Below are 26807 nucleotides of genomic sequence, written 5' to 3'. Positions count from 1 at the left end.
ATTCACACCACATTCTGTATTAAATACAGACCATTGAAACCAAACTAGCAATTGAAATACCAGCGAAATAAAAAGGTCCTTGCCTGGTGCTAAGAAGGATATAAAGAGGGCAGCTCGCAAACCTCCCTGGGGAGCTCATTCCAAAGTCCAGAGGCCACTCCTGAAAAGGCCACGCTCCTTATTTCCTTATTTCTTCCAAGGAACCCACAGCAGCTCACAACACTGTTATTCTCACTTTCTCTCTTTGAGGTGGTTGTTGGGAGACCGGGACTGCTGGCCGCATCCCGGGGATTTTTGAGAGTGGAATGCAAAGCTACTTCCAGTGAGATCGGGCAGGATGGGCCAGGTCAGGATTCTGGGATGGAGGTGATTATCTCAAGGCCGGGCGCTTCGCTGAGCCAGGCAGTGCCTGGGAACGGCCAAGATGTACAGCCAGTGGGAGGGCCCTCTGGGGATGAGGGGTTCTCAGGTGCAGAACAGTCCCCCCCTCCTCTTGAACCTGTGGCGAGGTGTCAGCAGAGATGGAAGCCCAAAACATGGACAGGAGACAGGCCCACCTTCCGAAAGCTCCTCCCAAGGGGATGAAGTCCACACATGCTTGTAAGGAGCATTCCTGGAGGAAAACACTAGACTGGGCTCAAGCACTCTGTGCATGCTCAGAGGTCCCTTCTGGATGATTTCTACTTGAGAGCAATACATAATGTTTTGCGAGGAAAACAGCCTGTGGCTCTTAACAGCTCAAAGGAGGAACCTCAGTTCACAGCTTCGTGGCCAAATGGGGGCTGGAACCTGAACCTCCTGTGGTTCTAACCCCTTCAAGCACCCTAATGCTCTAACCACTGCACCACTCTCCTTGCGACTGGATTTTGCACTACTCTGGCATCATGTGCAGAGTGCAGATGAGCAGGTTCACCCACCCCAACCCAACTAGCTCAGATTGGTGAGTGGGATGATGGGATGTGTAGTTTTCGTGTGGCGGCATGTTGCTAGATAGCTACATTGGGTTCAAGCACTCTGTGCATGCTCAGAAACTTCTGGGGAGACTGTGCTTACTGGATGTACCTTAGAGATTAAGGAGTTTCTGTAAAGGAGTGGTCTGTCAGTCTGAACATGCGAAGGGGGAATCCTAGCTCCCAGCACTAAAGTGATGCACTTACATTGGTGAGGTTGCAAATATCTCATCTGAGTGCTGTTTTAACTGACGGTTTATGCAAATTTGGTGGTTTTCTGCTTGTAAAGCATGGTGGAGAATGAACGTGTCCTATTTTAGGTCTCTCTTAGGGTAACCCTCTTTCATACCTGGTATTCATTAGGATTTTTCTGCTGTTCAATTAACGTTGCCAAGAACCAGTAATTATAATAAATAACCAATGACGTGACTAGAGTACCCGCATGGCTGGAGTGTTGTTTAACATCCATATATTAATGTATGTCTAATATCCTGTTTTTCTCATTCCACCCACCCAGCAGCCTATTGGTTTCCCCCTTCAGAGCAGGACTACCAATAAAATTTCCGTACTCGGTTACTATTTTCACTATCTGCAGATTTCCCATCAGTCAGGTGTGGGGTCCCCCGACAGCAGCAATGCTCAGATGTCTTTTATGTCTGGTAAACTGTGCCTCACATCCTTGGGAGCTATAACGGGCACGAGAAGAATTCCACCCCGTCAGGCCTGTGTTGATCCAGTCCGCTTCCTTCCATTATTCAACAGGAAGCCCGGAGACAATCAGCGCATGTAGGCAAACCCTTGAGCCCAGCCGTTGTTTTCTCTGACCGCAGAATGAACAGAGCTGTGGGGAAGCGAGGAGCGGGGACTGCAGGCAGGATGGCAGCTTTAAAACTGCTGGTGCTTTTGTGGATATGCGACCGCGCTCTTCCGCAAGGTAAGGGAGCTGATCTGCCCTCCTGGGCTGCCCTCCTCAGCTGGGGGTCCTACCTTGCTCAGCACACGGACCTCTGGTAAGTGTGGCTAGGATTTTGCTCCATCAGGTCTTCTGGCCATCGAATGCAGCATCCGTTTGCCTCAGTCCCAGTTCCTGGCAAACATCTTCCGAATCAGACAAGCGCTTTCTCTCCCGGAGAAGCCCTGCCAGTCAGGGCACACAATACTGGCCTTGAAGCACCTACGTTGGACTCAGAAGAAATGCACCGAGAGATAAAGTACAGCAGGTCTCTGTATTCATGGAACTTGGTCTCTTTCCCCTTGACTGGCTGACTGCAAAGCTGGATGCAAAAAACTGCATGAACAGAATGTGGCTCTTGGCCATTGTGAATTTTGAAATGACTTTTGCAACAGGAGAATGGCTTTTTAAACAACTGAGTGATGATATTGTGTGCAGGTTTAATTATTTGTATAAGAAAACTGAATGGAGGTGCGCATTGAGACAAAGGGTGGCTAAATGTAAGATACGGCGAGCAACTGGCTTTTCAAATCATGTTTGTGAACATGCATTGCGCCAATACATTTTTATCGCATTAGCAATACTTCCTTTTTGCCATGGTCAGGATGTGCAGATACAGGTATTTTCCCAGATTCTAGATTGAAAAAAGTATTCTTGTCAAGGGTAAAGAAAATTAAACAAAACGCGAAAGGACAGAATTATTTTTTCGATAAGACAGTGTTCGGCTGTTCCGAAAGCAACCTTCTTTCGTTGAAATTATCTTTCGCGGCCATCAGAGCCAGAACAAGGGTTGTGCTTTGCAACCGTCATTCTGAGAGCTAAAACTTCGTACTGGTGAAAGGAATTGCGCTCCAAGTCCACATGGTATTTCAGTTCAAAGCATGGCTTCTGGAAATGACCATGCGTGAGCGCACGCACGTTTTGGGGGGCTTTTGGAGGGTAGGAATTAAAATACGACATTCAGGAATGCCAGCAAGAATGGCACGCAGGCCAGAACGGCGACTCTGCTGGGACGGATTGGAAGGCAGCTGCCCACAGCGCCAAAAGCTGCTGCTGCTGCAGTGGCGATGATTTGGGAAGGGCCAGTCTGGCTGGGAGAAAAGAGCGTGGAAAGTGTGCGGGGCAGAGCAAGCAGTCAGTCACTTTCGGGAAGGAGGAGTCACCCCACAACAGTGGAGGCTGGTGCGGCACTGCAAGAGGTTGGCCCAAAGGGTCAGGTATCGTGAGTGGTGGGGCAGGCAAGAGTCCCGGAGCATCCGTGGGAGGCTCAAGGGGGAAAGATGGGCTGGCAGGTGAACAGCCCCCGGTTTACTGGGCGTCCCTCGTATGGAAAAGCACCCACGGTGGTGTGCTGTGGGTTGTCAACTCACCCATTATGTGGGATGCAGCGAGCCCTTGGAAGGAAACATGGAGAACGCTCGGATCCAATGGCTTGATTTACTTTAGTCACTTTGCCTTTTAGGGAAAGGAACACTTCCTTATGGAAATATATGCTCCCAGGTGTAATATTTGTCACTTTTCTTGCAGGTTCTGAGCCCACGAAAAATGGAAGCCTCACATCTCCACCCATGACAGGTAGAACACACACCACTATGATATCATGACAGCGACATTATTTTAAAAATTGGCTCCTGTAGCTTATCCCGTAACAAAACCCCTGGTGTGATTCTGGAGTAGAAGAAACAGAATTAAAACGCTGCTTTTCTTCTTTGCAGAATCCAGTATTAGTTGGATTAGTTCCTTTCATCACTGTGAAGTGCAGTTCAGCATGATAAGGTCCCTCTCTGCAGATTGAGAGAGAGAGGCAGAGAGAGAGAGAGAGAGAGAGAGAGAGAGAGGAAACCAGAAACCCATTTTGGAGGGTTGTTCCAACACAGCTAAATTCACTGTGACCAAAAGCCTCCAGACCAGCCACTTCCACTTCCATCGGATGCTGGGTTTGCCATGACTCTTCTTCAGCTGCGTTTGCACGGAGGTGTGAACCCCAGCGGCTTCAAAAACAGGACATTGAATGGGGTCTGAGGGAAGAAGGGGAGAGGAGCCGAAACAGAGGAATGAGTCTGAAACGGGGAAGCATCAGAAAAATGTATTAATTTAGGCACTGGTTTAAGGCAGCTTGTGGCAGGTTAAAATGCATACTAATCAACACAGGTGACTATGACTCATGCACCTTCCTAGAGGTGAACTGATGGGAACAGGGAGGGCCCCCAGCGCGAAGGGCTTTGTAAAACGGTGTGGTTTGCAAACCCCCCAGCGTGTGAATGTGCTTTGGCTTTGTCTCCCCGCCTGTGGCTCAGCGACTGAGGTGCAGGGGATCAGCGTGGTTTTCTCCACCTCCGGCGTGGCGCTGCTCTCCTCCCTGCCCCTTCATGCCCTCCTCTTCCTCATTTGCCCAGGTCGCTCTCCGCTGGCGACCCCCACAGGCCAGCGTTGGGGGACGGGGCTCCCCACCACCGCTCCCCCTGCGGAAGACAAGTCTGCGCTCACGGTGGCAGCTTTGGGTAAGTGGGCAGCGGACGAGGAGCTGGTGTGGAGAAGGGACGGGTGGGCACGCGGCCACTGGCACGGGCTCCCCAAGCGACGGACGGCGCCTCTGGCTCCGTGCCGCGGGTTCTTTGTGCACCGCCATCCACTGGGTGGAAACACAACAGGATACAGGACTGGCGCGTGCCGCCGAAGCACCGGCCACACAGCCCGTGGCCCCTTGCCGTGGGGCTGGCCGGTGCCCCGACCCGCTTGCCGTGCCAACGAATTTGGCGTGGTCGCAGCACGGCGGTGGCCACTTCCCGTCTGCAGGTTGGCCAGCGAAATGTCTCCTCGGGCTTTTGCCATCGGGGCATTCCCAGCATCTCAAATTGGAGGGGACGTGTGTGTGTGTACACCACAACCACGCACGTGCACAACAGCCCCAGGGATATCGTGGGAGTGCGGCGTGAAGGGCCCTCAAATCCCTTGTCTTGCTCGTGTCTAAGAATCCAGAATTAGTGGAAATGGACGTCCCCCCACAAAACAAACCGTTCCACAAGCGCGGTGATGGGGGTGTGGAGCAGCCCCCCCAGAGCGCCCCCTTCCCTTCCCGTCTGCAGCACAACCGTCCAGCCAGGCGGTGACCGTGTGTTCCCCACATTGTGCAGGTGTGATCATCTTCATCGCCATCCTGCTGGCGGTTGTGATCGTCCTGGTCAGCGTGGTCAGCCTGCGGTTCAGATGCCGTCGCTGCAAGGAGGCGGAAGGTATTTGGCGGTGCTGCGCCCTGTCGCGACCCTCCCGGAGGAGCCCCTTTTCCTCCTCAGGATCACCTCGCGGTGGCCTGTCGCACCCCAGTCTCCTCTGCTTGTCTTCCGCAGCTCGCTGCTCCCACATTTTATATTTCTGCTCTTTCCTTTATTGCCACCATATTTGCTCTCTCAGATCTTATTCCAAACTTTCCTCCCTTCCTGTTTCCAGAACTTTTGTAATTTATGATCTCCTAAACTTGCTGGGGCATTCCCCCCCCCCCCCCCGCTGCTTTCTGCATTTTTTCACCCTTTCACTTCATTTGCTTCTGTCACGCCACACGCCCTTCTTTCTCAGGGCTTCACAAATTGCGGCATTTATTCCTCACTCACAGCCCTTTCACAGTGTCCTTCTTCTCCAGGGCTTCTCCTCTTTTCCAGCCATTTCACGGGGTTTTTAACATGTGAAAAGTCTGGGGAAAATTGTAAATCATAACCAACTGGACCAAAAACTGGTGTTTTACCACAGATAGATATCTGCGGCTTTACCTCCCAACCGGTTCCATGGCGGATGGTGCCAACTCATGGGTAACATAATAGGTTGCGCATCTGTAGCTTTAGCTGGGCTCTCCTCGTGCGGAGGGCCATTTATGCTACCGGGAGCACATTCTTTCTTTATCTCTGCCACTGTTTCCTCTTATTATCCGTTTCCTTTTACTACCGCTGTTCCCAGCATTAACAACCAGAAGGCCCTTGCACAGCTGCTCTGCCTTCTCTTCCCTGACGCAAGACAAAAGGCAGAAGCAGAGATGGGAAAACTCTGGAAGGTCGAGTGGACGATGCCTGCCATAAAATCCAGTGGAAAAAGAACGGCAATGGCTCCTCCTTTCAAAAGCCCATATTTATATCATTCATCCTTATTTTTATCACGATGAGAAAACAGATCTTTGCAACGGGTTTTTCCTGCTTCTTTATTTTTATGGATCCGATCATCTGCTGCATAACATTCCTTCAAGGAAGTTCCTGACCTCTCCAGCTCGCATTTGGCTTTTCCATTTGCCTTAGTTCTCCCTCCATTGCTGATCGGACCTCGTGTCTCGCTCAGCCTCGCCGTTCGCTGTGGCAGAACTCTGGGCCTGCTTTGGTCGTCCCGTTTGCTCAGTCTCTGTAGACCTCGTTGCCCTGCCGCTCCTCTCTCCCCAGGGGCTGGGCTGTTTTCCCCACTTGGGCTCTTCTGCCAGCTACCCAGGGAACTGCAAAGAGCGCCACTGATAGCTGCCAACTGATCTTTCCTTAAGCACTTGCTCCATAAGGGATGCGCTGTGACAAGTTCTTCCAAGCCGGCACCTTCCATACTGGCCATTGTTCCTGCTGGGAGAGAATTCCTTGGTTCAGGCTTTGCCTTCCAGATGTGCTAGACTATAACTCCCATCATCCACCCGCACGTCTATGCAAGTGCTCTCTTTACTTTGAAAAATGGGAAAACAGATCTGGAATTCCGCAAGGGAGGAAGGAAGCAGGCGTGGAGCATTGCCTCGCACGGAGCATAAGCCCAAGGCTGACGAAGGTGATGCTTGACTTCTTGATCTCGGAGAACATAAAGCATGGAGGGACCTAAACCTTTCACAGAAGTGGGTGTTTAACTAGGGATGATGGGATCTGGAGTGTAGGTCACCACCCAAAGCCCCCGCACAGAGAGAAATGCCCCTTTCCTTCAGTTCTGCATGTCCCCCACCTGCTGCTTCCACTTTCCTTATGGGCACAGCCTGACTGGCCGTGTTTCTGAGCTACCGGAGTTCTCGTCAGAGTTGTATGAATGAGCAGGGGGACACCCGGCGGGGGGCTGCACACGCCTTCTCGCAGCACGCTTCGGATGCCCTCAGCCTGGGCCAGAACTGCACAAATACCAGGAGTTATTTCTTTGGTTCCCCAAGGTAAATCGCAACCTGATTAGCTTCCTTCCTGAGGAAGTCTCTTTCGAGCCGTGAAGCTTGTTTTTCCACACACTCTGTTCTCTCTCAGGTACTCAGCTGCGTGGGATGTTTTTTATTTTCATTTCACGGTTTGTACTAGAGTGGAATGGAACATTTCCAGCCCGACCTTCCTGGCACAAAAGAGGAGCTTTAGGAAACCTGGCGTTTCTCCTGAAAGCACCTTCACATGGGGAGATGCCCACTCAGCAAGCAGATGAGTCACCAGAGAGTTTCGTGACATTGTGGAAGGCAAGCAGAGCGTGAGCACGCGCTGTGAACACGCTGAACGCCACACCTCTGGATCTGATCGGCCGTGCAAAGCCGCATGTCCCTCCAGGCGGAATCGCCTGTCCCCGCGACAGCTGACTGGGGTCCTCACCCGACTGTCCTGTTTCTGTGTGGCCTGGTCGCTGGAGCGTCAGGCTGGGGATCTGGGAGATTCGGGTTTGAGTCCCCCTCAGCTATGCCACTCGCTGTCCACCTAGCCTGCCTCACAGGGTTGTTGTTGTGAGAACAACATAAAATGTAAGAATGTAAGAATAATGGGAAAGGATGTTGTTGCTGTTGTTTAGTCACAAAGTCGTGTCCAACCCATCGCGACCCCATGGACGACATTCCTCCAGACCTTCCTGTCCTCCACCATCCCCCGGAGTCCACCCAAGCTCAGGCCGACGGCTTCAGTGACTCCATCCAGCCACCTCATCCTCTGCCGTCCCCTTCCTCTTTTGCCGTCAATTGTTCCAGCATCAGGCTCTTCTCCAGGGAGTCCTTCCTTCTCATTAGGTGGCCAAAGTATTTGAGTTTCATCTTCAGGATCTGGCCTTCTAAAGGGCAGTCAGGGTTGATCTCCTCTAGGACTGACTGGTTTGATCGCCCTGTGGTCCAGGGGACTCGCAGGAGTCTCCTCCAGCACCACAATTCAAAGGCCTCAATCCTTTGGCGCTCAGCCTTCCTTATGGTCCAGCTTTCACAGCCATACATTGCAACTGGGAAAACCATATCCTTGACTATACGCACTTTTGTTGGCAGGGTGATGTCTCTGCTTTTTAGTATGCTGTCTAGATTTGCCATAGCTTTCCTCCCCAGGAGCAAGCGCCTTTTAATTTCTTGGCTGCGGTGAACTTGGAGCCCAGGGAAATGCATGCCTCTAAAGATGGGTGAGGATTCTGAAAAGGCATGTTGGAAAGTGTGCCCCCCACCCCACCCCTGCTGCCCGCAGAGTGAAATCTAAATTTGAGAAGGGCCAGCCGCACACTTTCTCAAGCAAGCTGTTCACTGAACGGGGACTCATCTGGGGCCCCGCTGTTCCTTTGGGGTTCCCCACTCTTCTTCGCCATGCTTTCTGGAGGATTTTAGCCTGGTCTGAGCTGCGAAATTAACTGCATTTCTCTTTCACAAGGAGCTCAAAGGGTTTTGCCCTTAAAGGCATCCTCACATTTCAAAAAGCTACATAAAATTTACCCTGCATCTGTTTTCCAGTCCAGTTTGCATATATATTCACCAGTTAGGGCAAGATGAACAACATTAGGTTAATCTTATTTAGAATATGTGTGTGTTTTGCCTCCTAAGGAATAACTACAATATTTTTCTGTTCTCTGCAGATAAACAGAAACCTCAGCATCCAGTAATATCCTTTAGGTAAACCTCTTTTTTTAAACTGTCTGCTCCTTAAACATGACCAACTGTTCATTTGTGTTCTGTGGTGAGATGGGACAATGCGTCCTTCTTCCCTCCGTCGCTTCTGCCCACCTGCCCCTGGTTGATGTGTTGTTCCCAAGTACAGAGCTAAAATCTTTACTGGATAACTTTGCAGGTAAGGTGTGCGTGCATTTCTCACCTGTCCAGGTTGGCAGCCAAATTTCTCCCTTTCTCTCCACGTCGTGCAGCTATAGATATTGAAATTATTTTTCCCTTGAAAATGTGTGGCTTATGAACTTCCCTCGTCCTCACAGAAACTGGGGATGAAAACTTGACCCTCCTCTTCCTCCCTTCCCTTTGGGAAACTGACTTTCCCAGGACAAGCTGGAGCCGAGGGGGCCAACTGGAGCTGCGGCAACACCCTCCCGCTTTCCATCTTAAGACGAGACCAAAGGGAGACCCTCACTCGCTTCCCTTGCTTCTGTGTTTCTCATTTTTTTCCTGCTCGGTTTAGCCTCTTGCCTGATTAAAATTCTAGGCAACTCATAAGCTTTGCACTGTGTTTGAGAGGCTGCGAGTTGGCCCAGTAAAAAGTATTATCCTAATCCAGTTTTTGCATCTTTCCTTCGGCCAACTTTCCCCCCTTCCTTTTTATTTCTACAGCCGCAAAGGTCTAACTCATCCTACTAAGATTTATACAAAATAGATGTACTTTCTTACTCAGCTTCTTTCAGCCTTTTCAAACCATTCCTTTTCAAGGAAATTATTGCTTTACCTCCTGGGGGGTTTTGTTTTCCAAAACATTTTGAGTTCTTTAAGGGATGTTTTGACTTTTGCAGCTTTAAAGGCTTTTGATAGTCCCCCCCCCCCACATACAATTTTAGGTGTTAATGCCTGTAAAATACCAAGTCAGGTGCTTTGCAAGTGCAAAGAGGTGGGCAAGCCTTCCCTGTAGCCCAGCTGCTGAATCTCAGTATGGCCCCAGGACTTAGAAACTTAGAAACAGAGTGAGTCAGAAGGGGTCTCCCAGGCCATCTAGTCTGACCCCTGGCTCCAGCCGGCTCCGCTTACGGCAGGCCCACCATGTGCCTGTCCAGCCTCTCCTTGAACTCACGGCATTCGTTGGTTCTGAAATGTCATGAGCTTTTTTGAGAGGATGGGCCTCGAGATAGAGGGGAAAGGGGTTGCTCACCAACATTGTGCTAGTTCAGTTCCTCTTCCCTGGTGGAAAGAGGCAGCACGTTCAGCCCTGAAAGTCTTCCTAGCTGTTTGGTCACATAAAAATGAAAAAATATGGCTAAAGACCAATGAAGTGTATAGTGTATGCACTTTATGGTATGCCCCGTATGTCTCTTATTTACCCAGACACTGTATTCAGCCTCTGGGATCTTTGTCCAGGTGGCAGCCCCTGGAGAGGCTTGGAGAGGGGCGAGCGGAGGCAGGGCCTTTTTGGTGGTGGCCTACGTCTTTGGAACAGCCTCCTTGCTGCCGCCTGCCTGGCACCAAATTTGCCATCTTCCTGGCACCAGGTGAAGCAGAGGCCTTTAAACACCTCCCTGCCACTCAGAGTCCTGATGCAATTAGCCAGGTACCTTATCTATTTAGTTATACGTTTTTGAAACCGTCACTTACCGTAGTCTCTGGATGGTTTAACAATAAGACAAAATAGAATTAAACACAGCATCCTAGTCAAATTCTTAACCAATCAACAATACACTTGGTTGGGTCTTTCCCTAACTGACTTTAAGGTTCTTTTATGTTCTTTTAAATTCATTTTTAATTCCAGTGCTTTTATCTCTTGTATTTTATTGTTTGCATACTTGGTTGTAAACAGCCCGGAGAGCTTCAGCTAGAGGCAGTATGGAAATGAAATAATTACAGAACAATGATGATCAATAATATTTCTAAAACTGAATCCCAGCTTTGGTTCGAGCTTCTGAGCCAAACCTCCACCAATGGGCCAGAAGGATCAAGGGCCGTCTTACAATTGGAAACCGGGCAGGAAGCTCGAGCAGAATTCGTCCTGGCGTCTGTCATCCCCAGCAAGAAGCTGTAACTGGGAGTCAGATGCCATGGTGCCCGGCCTCTTTCCAAGCATCCGCAACTGCCATCCAGCCACAAGCTTTCGTATGAAAAAGCCAGACAAAGTACCCTCTTTTCTTACAGCTACTCAGATGCCGACACCGCAGCTAACAGGAAGAGCGTCTTGCTGCTGTCCATGAAGGAGTTAAGCGACAGCAACAGTGAGTGCAGGGGCAGGAACAGCCCGACGCGCCTGCTGGCTCCTGCTCAGGTCTTCGCGGGAGGGACCGGTCCCCCATCGCTTGAGCCAGCTGAGAGCATGGCCCTTGGCGAAGGCCCGAAGGCCCGCTCGCCCACCCTCGCGCCAGGCGGCAAACCCGCTGGGAGGCGGTTCAGGTCCTTCTGAAGGGTGTGCTTTGTGGCAGTCGAGGGAAGGTCGGTGGTGCCGTGGGGCGGACAGTCCAGAAGCTGCGCCTGCAGGAGTTATGGGGACCTGCTTCCTGGTATCCAAATGGAACCTGGCTTCCCTGAGCTTTGCTCTGTTGGAGCACGTCCTGCCTTCCTCTGCAGGGGAGAACAGGTCTCTACCCACCTCCGTGTGACACCCCCTCATATACCTGTATGTCGCCAACAGATCCCCTCTGAGTCTCCTCTTCTCCAGGCTGAAGAGACCCAGTTCCCTCAGTCTCGCCTCATCCCCTGCAAACCGGCCACCAACCTTGTGGCCCTACGCTGCACTGACTCCAACCTGGCTATATCCTTCCTGTAATGAGGGGCCCAAAGCTGAGCACAATACTCCAGTTGCAGGACCACCAGAGTCGTGTAGAGAGGCAGTAATACCTCTCTCGATCTGGAAGCCACACTTCTGGCTATGCACCCAAGGGTGGCGTTTGCCCTCTTGGCCACTGCATCCCACGACTGGCTCATGTTCAGCCTGCAGTTGACCAGCACCCCGAGGTCCCTCTCACAAGCGCTGCTCTCCAGCCACGTGTCCCCTCACCTGTACTCATGACCCCCATTCCTATGCCCCAAGTGCAAGACCTGGCACTTATCCACATTGAACGCCATTCTGCTGTCTCCTGCCCACTTCCATAGTCTGTCCAGGTCCTTTTGGATCTGGAGTACCTGCTTCTCAGTTGTGGCCACTGCTCCAGCTTTAGTATAATCTGCAAATTTGATCAGCAGACTGTTCACCCCTTCTTCCATGTTGTTGATGAAAAGATTAAACAGAATCGGCCCCAGGACAGAGCCCTGGGGGACCCCGCTTGTAACTCACCACCATCCCGATATTTCCTCGCTAATGGTTACCCTCTGCTTTTGGTAAATGATATTGATAGTACTGATTTCTACTCCCATATTGTTTGCTTTAAGCATTGGTCTAGATGTAGAGCCCCCAAAATGGAAAGATTTGCTCACCTTTACCGCTGAAATCTAGTAATGATTTTGTTTTGCTTGCTTTTCCAGGTATTGTGAAGGCAAAGGTTGCGGATGAAGAATGAGGAAACGCCACAGCATTGCAATGCTATTTGAGTCGTGGTGTGTGTGTGTCTGCGTGTGTGTGTGTGGGAAAACACAGTAATTTCTGCTTGTATCTGGGATGTAAAATAGGAATCTGGCTTGTGTTATTTCCTCTGGGCCACACAGTTCCCCATGGCCGAAGGCTCCAGGATCCCTCCCAGAGGTGGAGGTTACGGACCGGATTGCATGTCATAATAAACCCTGCCGCGGGTCAGCCACGACGGCTGCCTGTTCGCTCACCGAAGCGTCTTCTGAACGACACTCAGGAGTTCCGTGACTTTCTGCACCGAGGTCGGATGTTGCGGCAAGCCACAGCGAGGCGAGGAAGGCTCGCGACCCCCGCGGCCTGGTTGAGCGGGGCCAGTGACAGTTCCCGACCTGGGACTTGCTGAACGCATGTGCCCTTCCAACCCCGGTCTTCAGCTGGCCAGGACAATGAAGGGGCGTTCGGAGGCCGGCTTCCCCCTTTCTGCAGGACCCCATGGCGACCTCTCGCGAAGAGCTGGATGGTGGTGCCGAACGGGGAGAGCTCGGTGAAGGGAATGGGTTGCTGCTGGCCGCTCCTCCCAGCCCTGTTCTGTGTGCCCTCCTCTGGATCTAGCTTGAAATTCGCAATTTTTTAAAGCAGCACGGTTCTGGCTGACTTCATCCCTCCCCTGGCAGACTGCTGTTCAGCCCTGCTTCCTCCCGAGGAACAGAGAAGTCTATTTCCTGCACCACGCAGATCTTTTGTGGGGCTTGCATAGAGCGCGCTCCACCTGCTCATGGGGGCTGGAGAACAACGATCACCGCCCGAACAGGTGCGTCAGAGACGGGATTCACAATGGTACTTAGCGTTTCATCTTTTTCTTCTAAATCAAGTTATTCTGCCTGTTACATTCTGACCTGCCACAAATATGCAGCAGCCGCTGCCCCCAGTAACCTAATCTTGTCAGGTGAGATTTTTCCAGTTACATCTGCCAAGAGGAGTTCTGGGCTTGTTGTTGGCTTTGACTGTCCTGTGTGAGTCTGGATTCTTACCTCGCCTTTCAAGAAGGCTTGCCCAAGGGGCAGCTTAGCAAAGCTGTAAAGCCAAAACAGACTGAGATCTTCCTCATTCACAATATTTTGGCCTGGCTTCCCATCACCCCGTTTCAGCAGCAAAAGCAGGACAGGAGTCTTTTGTGATTACTAATGTATTCCGTCTTTCAACAAGAAAGGCATGATTTTAATATTACTTAACAATATGTTAAAAATTAGCCAAGTAGTCTTCAGTGTTAATACAGTTATACAATTTTACTGATTAAATATGCAAGCACTCTTGTTTGGTAAACTTCCTTCTGCAAATACTTTTCTTTACACAAGCTGGCTATAATTCAAGGATCAAACACAAATAGCATAACTTGTACATTCTTAACAGTAGATTGTGAAAAACGAAAGTAAATGTCTGCCCGGGAGAATTGATTTTCCCATGACGCTTTGTTCAGAGGAGTCTGTAAGAGCAGAGTTGGCTGGATCCATCGCTCTGCATGAAAGACAAATCACAGCAAAATGGCGAAGCCACGGCAGCCGAGGCAAATTAGGAGCGTTGTGTCAAGGCAGGTGCTTCGGATCTTCAGGGACAAGCTTCCCCCTCAAAACCGGAAACATGCTACTGTTCCAAGTCCGACAACTTCAGGCTACAGTCAAGTAAGTTCCATTCACAGACTTCAAATACGAAAACTAACAAATGTAGGGAGAAAGCAGCCATTTTGAAATCTTCCAGAATAATCTAGGGAAAGGCTAAATTCTCAGTGACGTTCCACACAGCGCTGCTAAGGCTGCTTCACGGCTGTGGCGGCTCTTGGCGCAGGGCAGCGCGTGCTCACGCAGGCACGCGCGTCGTCTACTGGGCGGCAAGTGTGGTTTTCTTCAAGCTAAAATTGGACCAGTTGATCGACAGCCGTTGCCTCGTCTGTCTGGCAGAATCCAAGCAAAACCTGCAGAAAACGTAGAAAAGAGCAATCCCATCACCATTTATTTTGATCTGTTCCCAACAGCTAACTTCCTAAAAACAAGCTATTTAAAATTAACTTATTAATGCTCAAATGCCTTTAACGCAACGTTAAGAAAATGAAATGCAGGCCTATTATCATTCTAGGTAGAGCAAAAAGATTTGACATAATTACTGATGCCTCTGAATAGTGTTCAAAGATATCCGTTATGCGAATGAACCTTCTGGCAAACTGCCATCACACCCATAACCGTCACACTGACATTTAAGGCTGGGCTGCATTTTAGAAGATTTTCCTTGCCCTGCAAAATTCTAAGGTGCGTTGCAAAAGCAAAAACTGCACCTCGGCAGCGCAACATGACACTCGGTCGCTTGGAAATAAGCCGCCCTCAGTGGAACGGAACTCCTGATTAGGATGCATGAAATTAGGAAGCCGCCCCGAGGCTCATGCGATGGGGCGGCATATGAGTTCTTTAAATAAATAAATAAAACTGCAGCCTTCGAAATGTTTTACAAAAAGTTGTGCTTGTTTATGACAGTTGAATCAATGTATCTAGTCAGTCATTTCCACTTAAGGAAAAAAGTGGTCCAATGACCTTAAGCCAGAAGAGAGAAAGGCCACTGTGAGTCTTTGCACCCAAAGCTTTCCCCACACTCACTCACTCACTTTATTTATTTATTTAAAGTTTTTATATGCCGTCCCCTTGCTATATAGCCTCGGGACGGCTCACAGAAATAAATACAAAACAAATAACAATTACAATTAAAACCCAGAAACACACTGACTGCACAATTAAAACCTATACATATTAAACATCATTAAAATATTGTTTGAATAAAAAGGTCTTGGCCTGGGATCTCCGCCATTCATTAAGTACTGCGGTTGCCTCCTGCACACAAGCTGAAACACCAAGGGCTCTTTAACGCATTCCTCGGCAAAAGCGACGACAGAGGTTTTGGCATCTTGGCCGGCCCACGTGTCAGCAAGAGAGCGGCCTCTGAATGGATTTCTTGCGGAGTTTCCTCAGCAGCAGCAGCCATGAATAACTGAGCCATGCTGGGGACGCCCTGGAGTTTGCTTTGACATGAGAATCTGGGAAGGGCAGGTGCTGGAGCGGCTGATTAAGTTGCCCAGAAACCACAGGCGGTTTTAGGGTTGCAGGTGGCTTGTCAACAACCCCAAGTGGTAGACCAGATTCACATGTAACCTGTTTTGCTCCAGATAGTTGATCTTGACATCAGGGTTCTCTTCCGTAAGTAGAAAGGAGCACTCTGGACAGGACCAGATGCCAATGCAAAGCGATTATTCTGGCTATAACAATGAGGTGGCGGCACATGGTGTTTGTTTACCTTTTAAAATACTCCACTTCCCGCTCCGTTGCATCCATTTCCACATTATCTAGGTCGACATCTTTGGGCAAAAATACATCATCTGCAAAAGCACACAGTATGAGCAAGATTAATTTCCGATAGCTCCTTTCTCTGGGAAACCAATGAAGATAGACGCGTGGAAGTAAAACGGGAGAGTAAATATTTCAACTGAATGAAGCCATGCATTCCGATTCTTCACTTTAAGAACTTTCATCGGCCTTTGATCTTAATGCCTGTGAGTTCTAAGTGGTGGGATTTTGCAAGGCAGAACCTCGCATACCTTGCACACAATCGCTATCACGGGAGGGCCCTGGTGGGGGGGGGGAGTGCAGCCCCTCCTCTCTCCCATTTTTAGGGCTGACTGGATAGTGCGCTGCACAAACCCAAGTCTCTGCTACCGCACAGGGAGTGGCAGAATCTGTCCTCCTAGCAGAGTACCCCTCACACGACGGCCTGAAATCCAAATATTCCTGGAGTCGGGTTATGTGCACTCATTCCCACTGAGGCTCAAACCTGGTTGGGGGACAGAAGCCACTTTTGGTTGGTCTGGCAGATGACTTGCACTGGAGGAGGAACGGGAACGGGGCCTTATTCGTCGTCCTCGACATCTCAGGGCCGTTCACTACCGGTGTCCTGAACTGCCTGCTTCCCACATTCCCTAACCAGGGAGCCCGCACTGCTCCTGGACAGGTGCTTGGAGGCCACGTTGGACAGAATGGGACCGTGGGAGCTGAAGCTAATCCAGAAGCGCAGAAGCGCCTTGGGTCGGGAACCCCGCAGGTGTGGATTGAAGGGTTCAGCTGGGTGGGGTGGGGTCACCCCCCCCCCGGAGGACCGTGTGCTTTGCCGGGGCCCTCCTGGAGATGCTGCTGACTGCAGAGGGGGCAGCCGTGCCTTTTGCCATCTTTGCCTGGAATGTGAGCCTATTCCGCTCCCATACAGCCTGAAGTGCCCGACTGTGTCTAATCTTGGGAGCCAAGCAGGATCGGGCCTGGTTAGAATCGGTATGTGATTCTACGTTTATTGCCGTAAACTGCCCAGAGAGCTTTGGCGATGGGCAGTGGAGAAATGCTCATCCTCATCTTCACCCTCTAGGGAAAGCCGTCCTGCTCCCAGCTGAGCGTGCCCTCATGCCAATGTGCCACAAACATGCGGGCACTTGTCTGGATTGCAGACACGGGAGGAGCGAGCGCCACGCCAGCCAGGGCAAGCCCTCCGCTTCGTGATGCTTTCTGAATGCGTGGGGGGGGGGGCGTCTCCTCGAGGAAGGGCGCTACGACGCCTCAGCCAGACAACGGCTCCCAGGCTGACGCGATCCATGAAGGATGCAAATGAGGACCCGGTCCTACCGTGGCCACAGCCGAAGAGAAGCAAGACACACACGCGTTCCAGCTGAAATTCGCCTCTGGGTGAACCGAACTGGGGCAGGGGGAGGAGGGAAGGCTTCAGGAAGGGGGCGCAAGCCGCATCAGCGGGGCAAGGTGGGCTCTCGCCTCGGGAGCACTGCAAAATGCAGAGCCTCCTGGACCCCGTGGGAGTGCCCGGGGGAAGAAATCCTACGGCGCAAGTGGCAGGGAGACCAAAGCTCCCGCTCATCTCTTTTCTGAGAGGCAAAGCTTTGACTGCCTTGAAGGGGGCCTTAGGAAAACCTCAGAAAAACCTGAACGTGAGGCTGGCTCAGCGTCCTCCGAGAACCTCCCAGCCAGAAAGGGAGGCTGGAGACAGACGCCGGAAGCGTCTTTACGGCCGAGAGGCCCAGCCCAGCCCAGCCCAGCCCAGCTGTGGGTCCCTGCTGGCATCCCCACAGCCTCTCGCTGCCCGCGTTTCCGTGCCAGAAGCATCCATCTTTGATCCAGGCGTTCACAACAGCAAACCGCTCCCAGTGTCGCGGGAGTCTCTACAGGGACGCCTGGACTGGACCGGCACTCCGTCCCTCCTTCCGGGAGCTTCTGTTTGGGGCAGCCTCTGTGGTTTTCCCTGCGGACGCCGCGCGATCGTTCGCATTCCCTTCTGCAGGCAAGCGCCTGACTGGTGGTCGGTCCCATGGCCAGCCCGGCCTGCAGGGGAGGGTGCAACTGGAAGACTGAAAGACCCTGCTTGCCTTTTAGGAGTGCTCAGCATGACCTGGCCTGGAGGGTAAGGTGTTGCATGAGGCAGCAGGAGCGGGGGAAGCTGGTGGGCCGGCCGGCCGGCGGCCTTTCCTTTCAGCACAGTGTGCCCTGAGGCGAGGGGCGCTGGAATGGGCGGGGGGGGGGAGCAAGGAAGAAGCAAAAAGGGTGCAGAACCCCGTGGTTTCAGGTACCGCTGCCCACCTCGTTGCTCCAAAGCCAGGCCAAGCCACGTTCTTTCCTCTTCTCTGGCTGAGAGGACAAAAGTGATCCACGGGGAGCACCAGGAATATGGGACCAAGGGCGTTGCTACCTGAGTCGCTCTTGCACACCAGGGCAAAGGAAAATGGGGAAGAGAGGGACTGTCGCCCGCTTCCTGGCTCAGAGGCAACTGGAGCTTAATCCTAGTCCAGAGGAGTTGGGAGGAGAGGGGTCAAGGAAAAGCAGGAAAAGGGGAAAGGAGAACCGCAGTTCACATTTGAGTCCCCGTGGCTGCTACGGGGCCTTGCTGGCAAGTGGGAATTCTCTCGGAGAAGAGCCAGCCGGCAAGCTGAGTGGGTGGGAGGGGACGCGGCTGCCCTTCCTCCACGCGTTGAAACCCGCTTATCGTCTCCATCGGCCGTGATCCTACGCTGGGTGTGCACAGAGCAGGTGCCAAGCAACCTCTCGCCGCTTCTCCCCCACCAAGCAGCCAGCCACCGAAGGATGGGGGCCGCTCCACCTGCCCACAGGCAGGCATATTTTCGAGAGTTTGTCCTTCCGCCCGGTGGTCCCAGGTGCGACCCAAAACCTCCACGTCCCCCAGCAAAGCCTGCTTCGGAATTTTACAGCCCTCTCCCACATTCCGCCTTAAGACTGACTGCGACTGCAACACAGTCAGGCTATTCCCCCCCCCTTTACCCCCTCCCCGCCCTGTTCAAACTGCTATTTGTAGCTTCCTGCCTGAGGAAGGAATATCTTGTGGATTTCAGAACCCTGCACACTGTTGGGAGCTCTGAGCTGGCCCAGTAACGATCCTGTTCTAATTGGAGTTGGGCTTTTTCTTGCTACGGAGCAGCAGAACTACCCGGAGGAACGCAACCTGCCCGTCAAAGACGGCTTACCAATGGACGAGTTCCCTTTGCCACTTTTCTTTTTCTTACTTTTCTTGCTCTTGCCTTTCGTCTGAGGGCAGTCTTGCAAGAACAGTGCATTATGCAGCTCTTCACTTGGAAAAAAGGAACCTCTCCGGAAAGGTGATTTTGTTACAGAATTCAGCTGTTTTGTTTTATGAGCGGTAAGTTTTTTCTCCTCTTTTCTGGAGACAGCAAATGACTGAAGTTCCGTCACTTGAGGTTTAGATTGCATTTTATTTTTTATATTAGGCTGAATATAAGTCATTTTAGAAGGCTTTTTCAACTGTTGAGCAAACAGCTTACTTATCTGCGTTATCTGCTGCTTGTTTTTATCTTCTGTTTGATGATGCATTATGTTAAGGAGCAAAGAAAGGGGCTCATGCGGCTTCTCCGGCTTGAAGAGCCCCTTTGAGTCTTTGCCGTCGGCAGGACTGGGCTGCTCGCAGAAGCCGTCAGAAGCTGGCCCCGGCTCCCCGTGGCTCGCGCGTTTTGCCGTGGAGTCCGGTGAGGCTTCTCTTTTGTCCAGCAGTTCCTTCTGGATGCTTCCTGGGGCGCCCGGGAAAGGCTCTCTCATTGCTTGACACTCCTGAGAATGCACTTGCGCAGTCTGGCAGCTCGTGCTCCCGCGCTCTTTCTTCTTTTTCTTCACGGCTCGGGACTCCCGCGGCTGCTGGGCAGCCTCCTCCTTCGGGCACGGCTGTTCCAGCAGCGGGTGCGTCTCCTGCTCTCTGGCATCTGCTTCAAGGTGGGCCTTTTCTTTTAACTGCAAAGACGACAGTTTGCCTTTTAAGAAACGGCCGTGATGGCACCAAAGCTACACTGAGGGGGGTCCAAACACGGGTTGCTGGGATGCGCTCCTTGGCTTTGGGCAGCACGCTGATCGACTGCCACAGTGCGCAACGGGTTTGCCACCTCACTCACTATGTCAGGTTCAGTCGATCACCGCTACCTGCCACGGCTTAAGAGCAAGGTGGGGTTTGAATATTTGTGCTTCGGCCTGCCATGCCACTGGGGCCTGGACCGCAAGGGTTCTGCTAGGCCTTTCGCTTACCCTCAGAACAGGTCGTGGGATATGGACAGGCCGTTTGACCCTCGCACCACCTCTGCAACCTCGATTTGGATGAACCGCCCTGCTGCGGCTTCACTACGTGTATTTGCATCTAACCGCATCTAACAGGCACTCTGTGCCTCTGTCTGGTGTTCATTAATTTCAGGCACACGTATCCAGCCACTCCCCGCAGGGCACATGGGTGCATCATGTCGGGAGTGGTGGGCATTTCCACCTTTTGAAACTTGAGAAGTAGGATAAGCAATTTTATCCTACTTTTGCTCAAGCGACCCGGAATAGAATCAAGAAGCAACATCATTCTAATTCAATGCTAAACTGATCTCTAAAAGAGTTAAGGATTTAAGGCCCAAAGGAAGGTTTGCTGTGCTGCAACTGAAAAAGAAAAAATAACGGCAAGGGAACGATCCCCCTTGGGGTGATCAGCCCTTCCATGTTCGCTGGCAGGGAGAGCAGGGCCCGGTCTCTGGACCCTTGCACCCGCGACATTAAGAGCGCACTCCCCACGTTTGCGTGGCTGCTTCCAGTCCAGGTACGGCTCACCCTCTTTTGCCTGTGCCTTGCTCTCTTGGCTGTCCGAGTGCTGCTCACAGGCTTTGCCTCAGGGCTGTTTATAAATTGCAACAGATCTTCTACTTTTCGATGATCGACAACATTTTCCTTATCGGAACTCAGCTCTGGTTTCCTGGGTTGCCCTTCTTTCCGCTTTGTTAAACGCAAACGAAGCTTTTCTCTCATTTCAGCATAATTTCGACTAGTTGGTGCTGCTGGTGGCTAATACAGAATATTAAAAATCAGTTATAGAACCACAAAATTTAAAAAATAGTCTAAAACAGATCTCTTGTACAATAACAAATTGGATTTGAAGCTCCAGATTAATTAATTATGCCAATCAGACCACTTCACCTTTAAAATGGCCCTTGTGATAACGTACTCATAACTGCAAAAATGGTTCATTAAAAATGGGAAACATCCAAGAATACCTGTAAGTAAAATTGGCAATTGGGCAAAAGACACAAATTATCCTAACAGAAACAGTGAGAGGCAGAAGGCTGCCCATGAATAAAATAACCATACGAAGAATAACTCAACCAAGTCCCAGGGCTTAAAAAACTCCTGCATGACAAGCAGCGTTACATAAATGGCAAGTGCTTGAGCTCCGTGTTGTGGTCAAAATGGTAAAGGTGGTACCAGCCTCTGTGAAACGGGAGGAATGGCCAGCCTTCCTCCTGATGGTGCAGCCGCATCATTCCAGCTGTTGCACAGCCCGACTGGGCAGCTGGGGGAGCCTGGCAGGGGAGCAACTCAGCACCCCAGGACAAGCTAGGAAGACCCCAACCCGCCCTCCCCTGCTCTAGGGCTTCTTGGCGGTGGGATTCTGCCAACTGCCGCCAAGCATCAAGTGAACGGGGGGGGGGAGGCGCTCCCCCCTCCACAGGGGTCCCGTCCCTCAGCAAACAGCAGAACGGAACTGAACATAAAATTGGTGTTAGATGGCTTACTCCTCCGTGGCCAAAGAATTCACAGTAGCAGCAGTCGCAGTATTTCCCTTCTTTCTGGCCGGTGGACGCCGAGGTGCAGGAGCTATGCCCCGAGCAGCTCCCTTCGTCCTGGCTGTCCTCGCCGTCGCCGTTTTGCTGGTCGCACAGACTGCTGCCCTCGCAGTCAGGGTCGCTGTATCAAAGGAGAAAACTTAGCTTTCAACCCATTCTAGACGGCAAAGGAAAAAGATCGGTTCTGGGCAGCATTTTTCAGATCTCAGGAAGCGGCTCTACCCTACAAAAGTTTATGCCATGGCCAGCCTTCTGGCCCGAAAGGTGCTGTCCCCCGGAACAAAAGGTCACCGATTATTACCAATGCATAGGCAGCATAATTTTAGTGATTCTTTGATTTTGGTGTAAGGAAATATGTATAAGTTAGACAAACCCTCCGAATAACAGACAGAATGTGGTGGACTCAACCCCTCCCTCTGGAACCTACTGTAGAGAGAGAGGAGAGGAGAGGAGAGGAGAGGAGAGGAGAGGAGAGGAGAGGAGAGGAAGCTTGTCCTCGGGAACAGAATCAGAATCTAGCTATGGAGAGCCAACCAAAATCCAGGCATAAAGGAAAAACAAACCAGCCTGGCACTCTATACAGACGTGCATACACCTCTACTTGGAAGGAATGTGGCAGGGATGTACTGTGCCTGCTTTGCTCTTTCTTCACGTTAAATAATCACGCCCCTACCATTAACAGTAACACCCAGGGATATACCAGTTGCTTCCAGTGCCAAGAATTTCTCCAGTGTTCCAGTACTGAGTGTTTCCAGCCTGATTTTTTTCACAACTTCTGGAACAGCCAACTCTTGCGATCTCGCCTGACACCTATTTTTACCTCACTGTGGCAAAGCATGGGCTTTCAGCGCTTGTAACCTATAGCCTGACGCTCATGGGTGTGGTAGTACAGTATGGCGTTTCAAGCTGACTATACGGCTAAGGACTGCCACCTCATATTTTAAAAATTGCAATCTGGGTGATGCCCAGTTCTGGAAGTAAATTCCACACATTGCAAGGTTTTGGCCAGTTCTTGCTCTGTTGGGAGAAGCGGTTCCAGAGAAGTGGGCAACTTAAGAAGGAGGGCGAGTCGGGTGGAGGCAGCGGGTTCATTTGCGCAAAGTAGTGGCAAGTCTTTCTCTTTCCATCACCGACACTTAAGTTTTGTGATTGAAGTCGGTTAGAAAAAGGCTCAGTGGCTTTCCACACCCTCCTCTGAATGAGTGTCTGTGCAATCAAACTCTCTGATCTGTTGATGTTACAGTGATTGGATTTAATGACTTTGTAATTTTGCTTCCTTAGAGGTTGAAATGCAGCGCAGAAAGAATCAATTAATGAAAAGTTTGGGTGGAAAGCAAGAAAAACTGTGCCTGACAAGCTCACATCTCCTTGTTGGAAAAAATGCATGGAATAATGATTATTTGTACAGCTTCAGGGTATTCAAGATATCCAGGAATGTACAGGATATTTAAGAAAATGTACCCAAACATGTTAGATCATTCGAAAATCCATATGAACCTATCTGAGCAGCAGTGCCAGAAGATCATTCAAGAGAGGCACAAAAGACCCAGGGAAAGGAAAACTCTAAGAAAAGCTAGACATGGAAGCTATAATAGCATAATCTGTTGCCTAAGCTATTTATTTGGAAAATGGTGACGGTTCTTAATTTAGCCTTACACAGTAAGCCAATCTCTAAACTGCTTTCTGCCTATCGCACCAGAAGCCATATTAACAAAAATGGGGGAGGGGGGAGAGCAAGAGGAAGGTTGGTGGTGATCAATAGGAAAAGGAGGAGGTGAAGAAAACTCTTGAAAAGGTGGCATAAAAGTCAAGCAAAGTCTTGGTTAGGATGACAAACAGGAGAAAGAGTGTTCCAGGTGAGCTTATCTGGCATGCAGAAGTCGCACAGGTGTATCCTAGGTAATCAACATGCCAAGACAGAATCATATTTCTGGTAGCGACCTTCACCCCTGATTTTAAATGCAGAACGAGAAGCCAGACAGAGTTAATGGCATGAATAGGCCCAAAAAGTACCATCTTGGAATAAAACTCTTTGTTGCAGCATGTGTTTATGTAATTAATTTAGTGGTTACGTTGGGTTTTTTTAGAGTGATTTTAAAGTCAAAAGTGAAGGCAAAGAAAATCTTACCTGCAAACACTTGATGGCGCACTAAGCACATCCTCTTTGGCTGCAGGTGATGTGACTGTTGTGGGACAAAGGCCTGGATGGGGATCCACAAAGCAGGGAGCGGTTGAGATCACTCTGGAGAAGGACGGTGCGTTGGGGCTTGGGAGATGAGCAGCAGACGGAGAAGAAAGCATCACAGAGGAAAGCGTCGAGAGCGGGGCTACACTGGTGGAATTTCTTTGCGACGCGGCTGACATAGGACATCTGTGATCCTTGGAACTGATATTGTGGAACATGTCACCTGAATACGGAAAAAGCCCCGTGACTCAGTTTTCTCAGTTAGAGTTAACAAGTTAACAGATACCTTCTTGCCAATCGCAGCCAGGAGGTTCAGGGGAGAGCAACAAGGATGCTCTGGGGACTGGGAACACGGTCCCATGAGGAGAGAGATTCAGCCCTGAGAAGAGAAGACGGGAGGAGACGGGAGCGCCTTCGCCAAGTCCTTGAAAGGCTGCCACAAAGGGGAAGGCCAGGATCTCTGTCTGATCATCCCAGAGTGCAGGACATGGAAATACGGGCCGCATCTGTACTAAGCTTGACGGAAGCAAGCAGGGCTATTCACACCTCCCGTTCCACACAGAAAAGTCAGCTTCTTGCAAATCTTACTGACTGCTCGTAACAAATAAAATAACATCAGTGCTGTTGATTCCCTTCCACACATGCCCAGGGACCACAGGATTGGTCCCCAGATCACCCTAGCAGCCAGCCATCAAATGGCACACGTCTCACCTGCAGGCCTCTTACCAGGAAAGCAGCAGCCAAGGCAAGGCGCATTCCATGACCACTGTCATTAGGGCACAGGTGCTGCACAGCTTGGCCTGATGACACGGCACCACGAGGAGGCCTTTTCGGCAGCCCCTCCGCCTTTGGAACTACCTTCCCCAGGGGACGGTCCTGGAGCTGCATCTGTTTGCTTTGCAATGCCAGCGGAAGGCACTAATGCCATGCCAGCGGAAGACACTTCCGAGAGCTAATCCTGTTCAATCTCTTTTGAAGGCTGAATTTCATCTGACCCGCTGGCTCTCCTGCTTTGCATGCCTTGAGGTTATGATGCAGCGGTGGCTTGAGAACTCCATGCAACCCACTTGGGAAAGGTGTGGACTAAGAGGAGGGTAATAAGGGAATCAAATGATACTTACCTGTTGAGGAAGATCTTTTAGATGAAACTTTAAACTGATTGCTGCTTGACTGCACTGTGGTGGCAGTACACGAGACCGAAGAGGTTGCCGAGGAAGTTGCCATAACCACTTTGTGAGGGTCCATAAAAGCGTCTTGAAAATGGTAGAGGCATTTTTTCTTTGAAGTATTTTCCTGCTTTTTGCTATCAGTTATTGTCATTTCTTCATTTCTAGATGTTACAGGAAGTACATTAGGTCCCAGTTCTGACAGAGCTGTGACCATATCACCCCCTTCAAATGAAAGAAAATAATCATAAACTAGTTAAATAGCATGTGTGCGTCATATAGAGATGTGCAGAAACAGACCTTCATGCTTTGTCGTCCCCGTGGTTCGTTTTCCAACCTAACATCTCTTTAGTAGTAGCAGAAACAACTCAACTCTTCCTACATCCTATCTTACGACAATTAGGAACTGCATCGTTAAGGACACGGCATCATACTGTTGGGCCTTGCTTGTTTTGTTCAACATTTGGCTTCAAGAATTCTGCAGCACTCAAAATCTTGCTCATAACTTTCTGGTACCTGAGTTGATGCTAATAAAGATATTCCTTTATTGTAGCTTTTGGATTTTTCCTGAGATTGACCCCTTTTTCTGGATCTAATTAGCGAGTTGTCAGAACTCTGGGTCTCCTTTAAAAGGAGGTTCTGACAGGGTAATAAAGACACCAAGGGAAGGGTAATAGATGTGTCCCAACTTTGTGCCCAGCAAAAAAGCACTTTTCGGGGATACCCAAAGTTCTGGCAATGTGCCAGCTAGACTGCTGCTAGCCGCCCTTTCGCAGCTTTCATGATCTATGGAGGGCAGGTTTGGATGTCTGGGGTAACTTGTGGGTAAAACAACCCACGGGTTGCCAGGGTGGCTTTTTGCTCTCAAGCAAGTCATCCTGCAAGAACCAGTCCAGGTTCACACAGGACTACAACCCACCAGAGCAACAACCTGCAATGGGTTGTGTGGCATCACTGCAATGCTACAATTCTGAATTTTATTTTGTGGCTGTAACCTGCCCAGGGAGCAGTATGGCTAATGGGGTGGATTAGACATCACATACATGAACGAACGGATGGGAACCAAGACAGTAAATCTGGTTCAGTCAAGAGCACAGGACTCTACCAAGATACAGTTCACTTTTCAGAGTGAAGCACGCGCATACCCTCACCGGGAAATGTGTCTTGTAAAAAGGTGGAGCCATTTCGGTCTTTCTCATGCATTACTTCTGACCCCCAAATACTTAGAAATTTAGAGCTCTTCTGGTCTGCAGGACTTCCAAAACCACTTGGGTAGAGATAATCTTGGAATGACGTGCTGAGGATGTGCTGATCGTTGGCGTGATTCTGAACCAATGCCTACAATGAAAGCATTTTCTGGTCAGCGTTCTGCTCACATGCCTTCCCACCCGTGCCAAATTCATGCGGTACGACGAGGGGAAAATGGAGAGGAGCACCCGCTGGCCAATATGCGCTTTGCGTCCAAAAGGGCTGGTCGGGCCTCTTCCCTCCACGGCACCTGCCATCTTCACCATTGGTAGCAGAGCTCTCCTCTGAAGGCAGTTGCCCCTGCCATGTGAGCCTGCCAGGGAGGGGCACCGCTAGCAACATCTGGCACTTCCCGCACTTCTGAAGGCAGATGCTCGGACCAGCTTACCTTGTTCTGTGCAAAGGGGGAAGCTGTGTATAAGGAGGGGTGGAGGAGCGGAGGCGGCACGTGAGGAACAGCGTGAGCAGGCCGTTGCCCGTGGATGTGCGGGTACAGGTGAAGAGCAGGGTGGGCAGGCTTTTCTGGGATTCCGTACTGATGCCCGGCAGGAAGAGATCGTACTTCGGGGCCCGGAGAAGAGGAGCCTGGGGCTTCCTGGCTGCAGGCATGGCACTCGCAACAAGCGGGTCCCAGATTAGCCTGCCAGAAACAGAGAGAGCAGCAACCACATCAGCACCGCAAAACTGGAAGAGCATAAAGACCTTTTTATTTAAGTGGCATTTTAAATGTTAATATTATTGAATTTTATCTGGCC

General features: G+C 50.7%; 2 protein-coding genes across 4 annotated transcripts in view; one reads left to right on the top strand and one right to left on the bottom strand.

The window, feature by feature from the left end:
• Positions 1-1783: 1783 nt before the first annotated feature.
• On the top strand, positions 1784-13584 carry ECSCR (endothelial cell surface expressed chemotaxis and apoptosis regulator). 3 transcript variants are annotated; one of them, XM_044442914.1, is made up of 6 exons: positions 1784-1884; positions 3430-3477; positions 4299-4403; positions 5037-5135; positions 8692-8728; positions 10895-11361. In XM_044442914.1, exons 1-6 carry the CDS (start codon positions 1827-1829, stop codon positions 11154-11156), a joined length of 609 nt encoding a protein of 202 aa, XP_044298849.1. In that variant the 5' UTR covers positions 1784-1826; the 3' UTR covers positions 11157-11361. The 3 variants fall into 3 exon arrangements, with proteins under 3 accessions (XP_044298849.1, XP_044298850.1, XP_044298848.1); XM_044442915.1 differs by lacking the exon at positions 1784-1884 and adding an exon at positions 12215-13584 and having other exon boundaries at positions 1904-4403; positions 10895-10971; XM_044442913.1 differs by lacking the exon at positions 1784-1884 and having other exon boundaries at positions 1904-4403.
• FAM193A (family with sequence similarity 193 member A) overlaps positions 13428-26807 on the bottom strand; it is a 19926-nt gene continuing 6546 nt past the window's right edge. Inside the window, exons 8-16 of the mRNA XM_044442912.1 lie at positions 26441-26692; positions 25956-26142; positions 24760-25029; positions 23582-23861; positions 21403-21574; positions 20444-20674; positions 18823-19597; positions 15591-15672; positions 13428-14226 (exon numbers count right to left, since the gene is read on the bottom strand). Of these exons, the coding sequence (XP_044298847.1) occupies positions 14133-14226; positions 15591-15672; positions 18823-19597; positions 20444-20674; positions 21403-21574; positions 23582-23861; positions 24760-25029; positions 25956-26142; positions 26441-26692 (2343 nt within the window). The 3' untranslated portion in view covers positions 13428-14132. The remainder of the gene's footprint in view (positions 14227-15590; positions 15673-18822; positions 19598-20443; positions 20675-21402; positions 21575-23581; positions 23862-24759; positions 25030-25955; positions 26143-26440; positions 26693-26807) is intronic.

This window comes from Varanus komodoensis, unplaced genomic scaffold (genome assembly GCF_004798865.1).
Source record: "Varanus komodoensis strain SLA01 unplaced genomic scaffold, ASM479886v1 scaffold40, whole genome shotgun sequence".
NCBI classification, from domain to species: Eukaryota; Metazoa; Chordata; class Lepidosauria; order Squamata; family Varanidae; genus Varanus; species Varanus komodoensis.
This window is presented reverse-complemented; position numbering and strand designations above follow the sequence as displayed.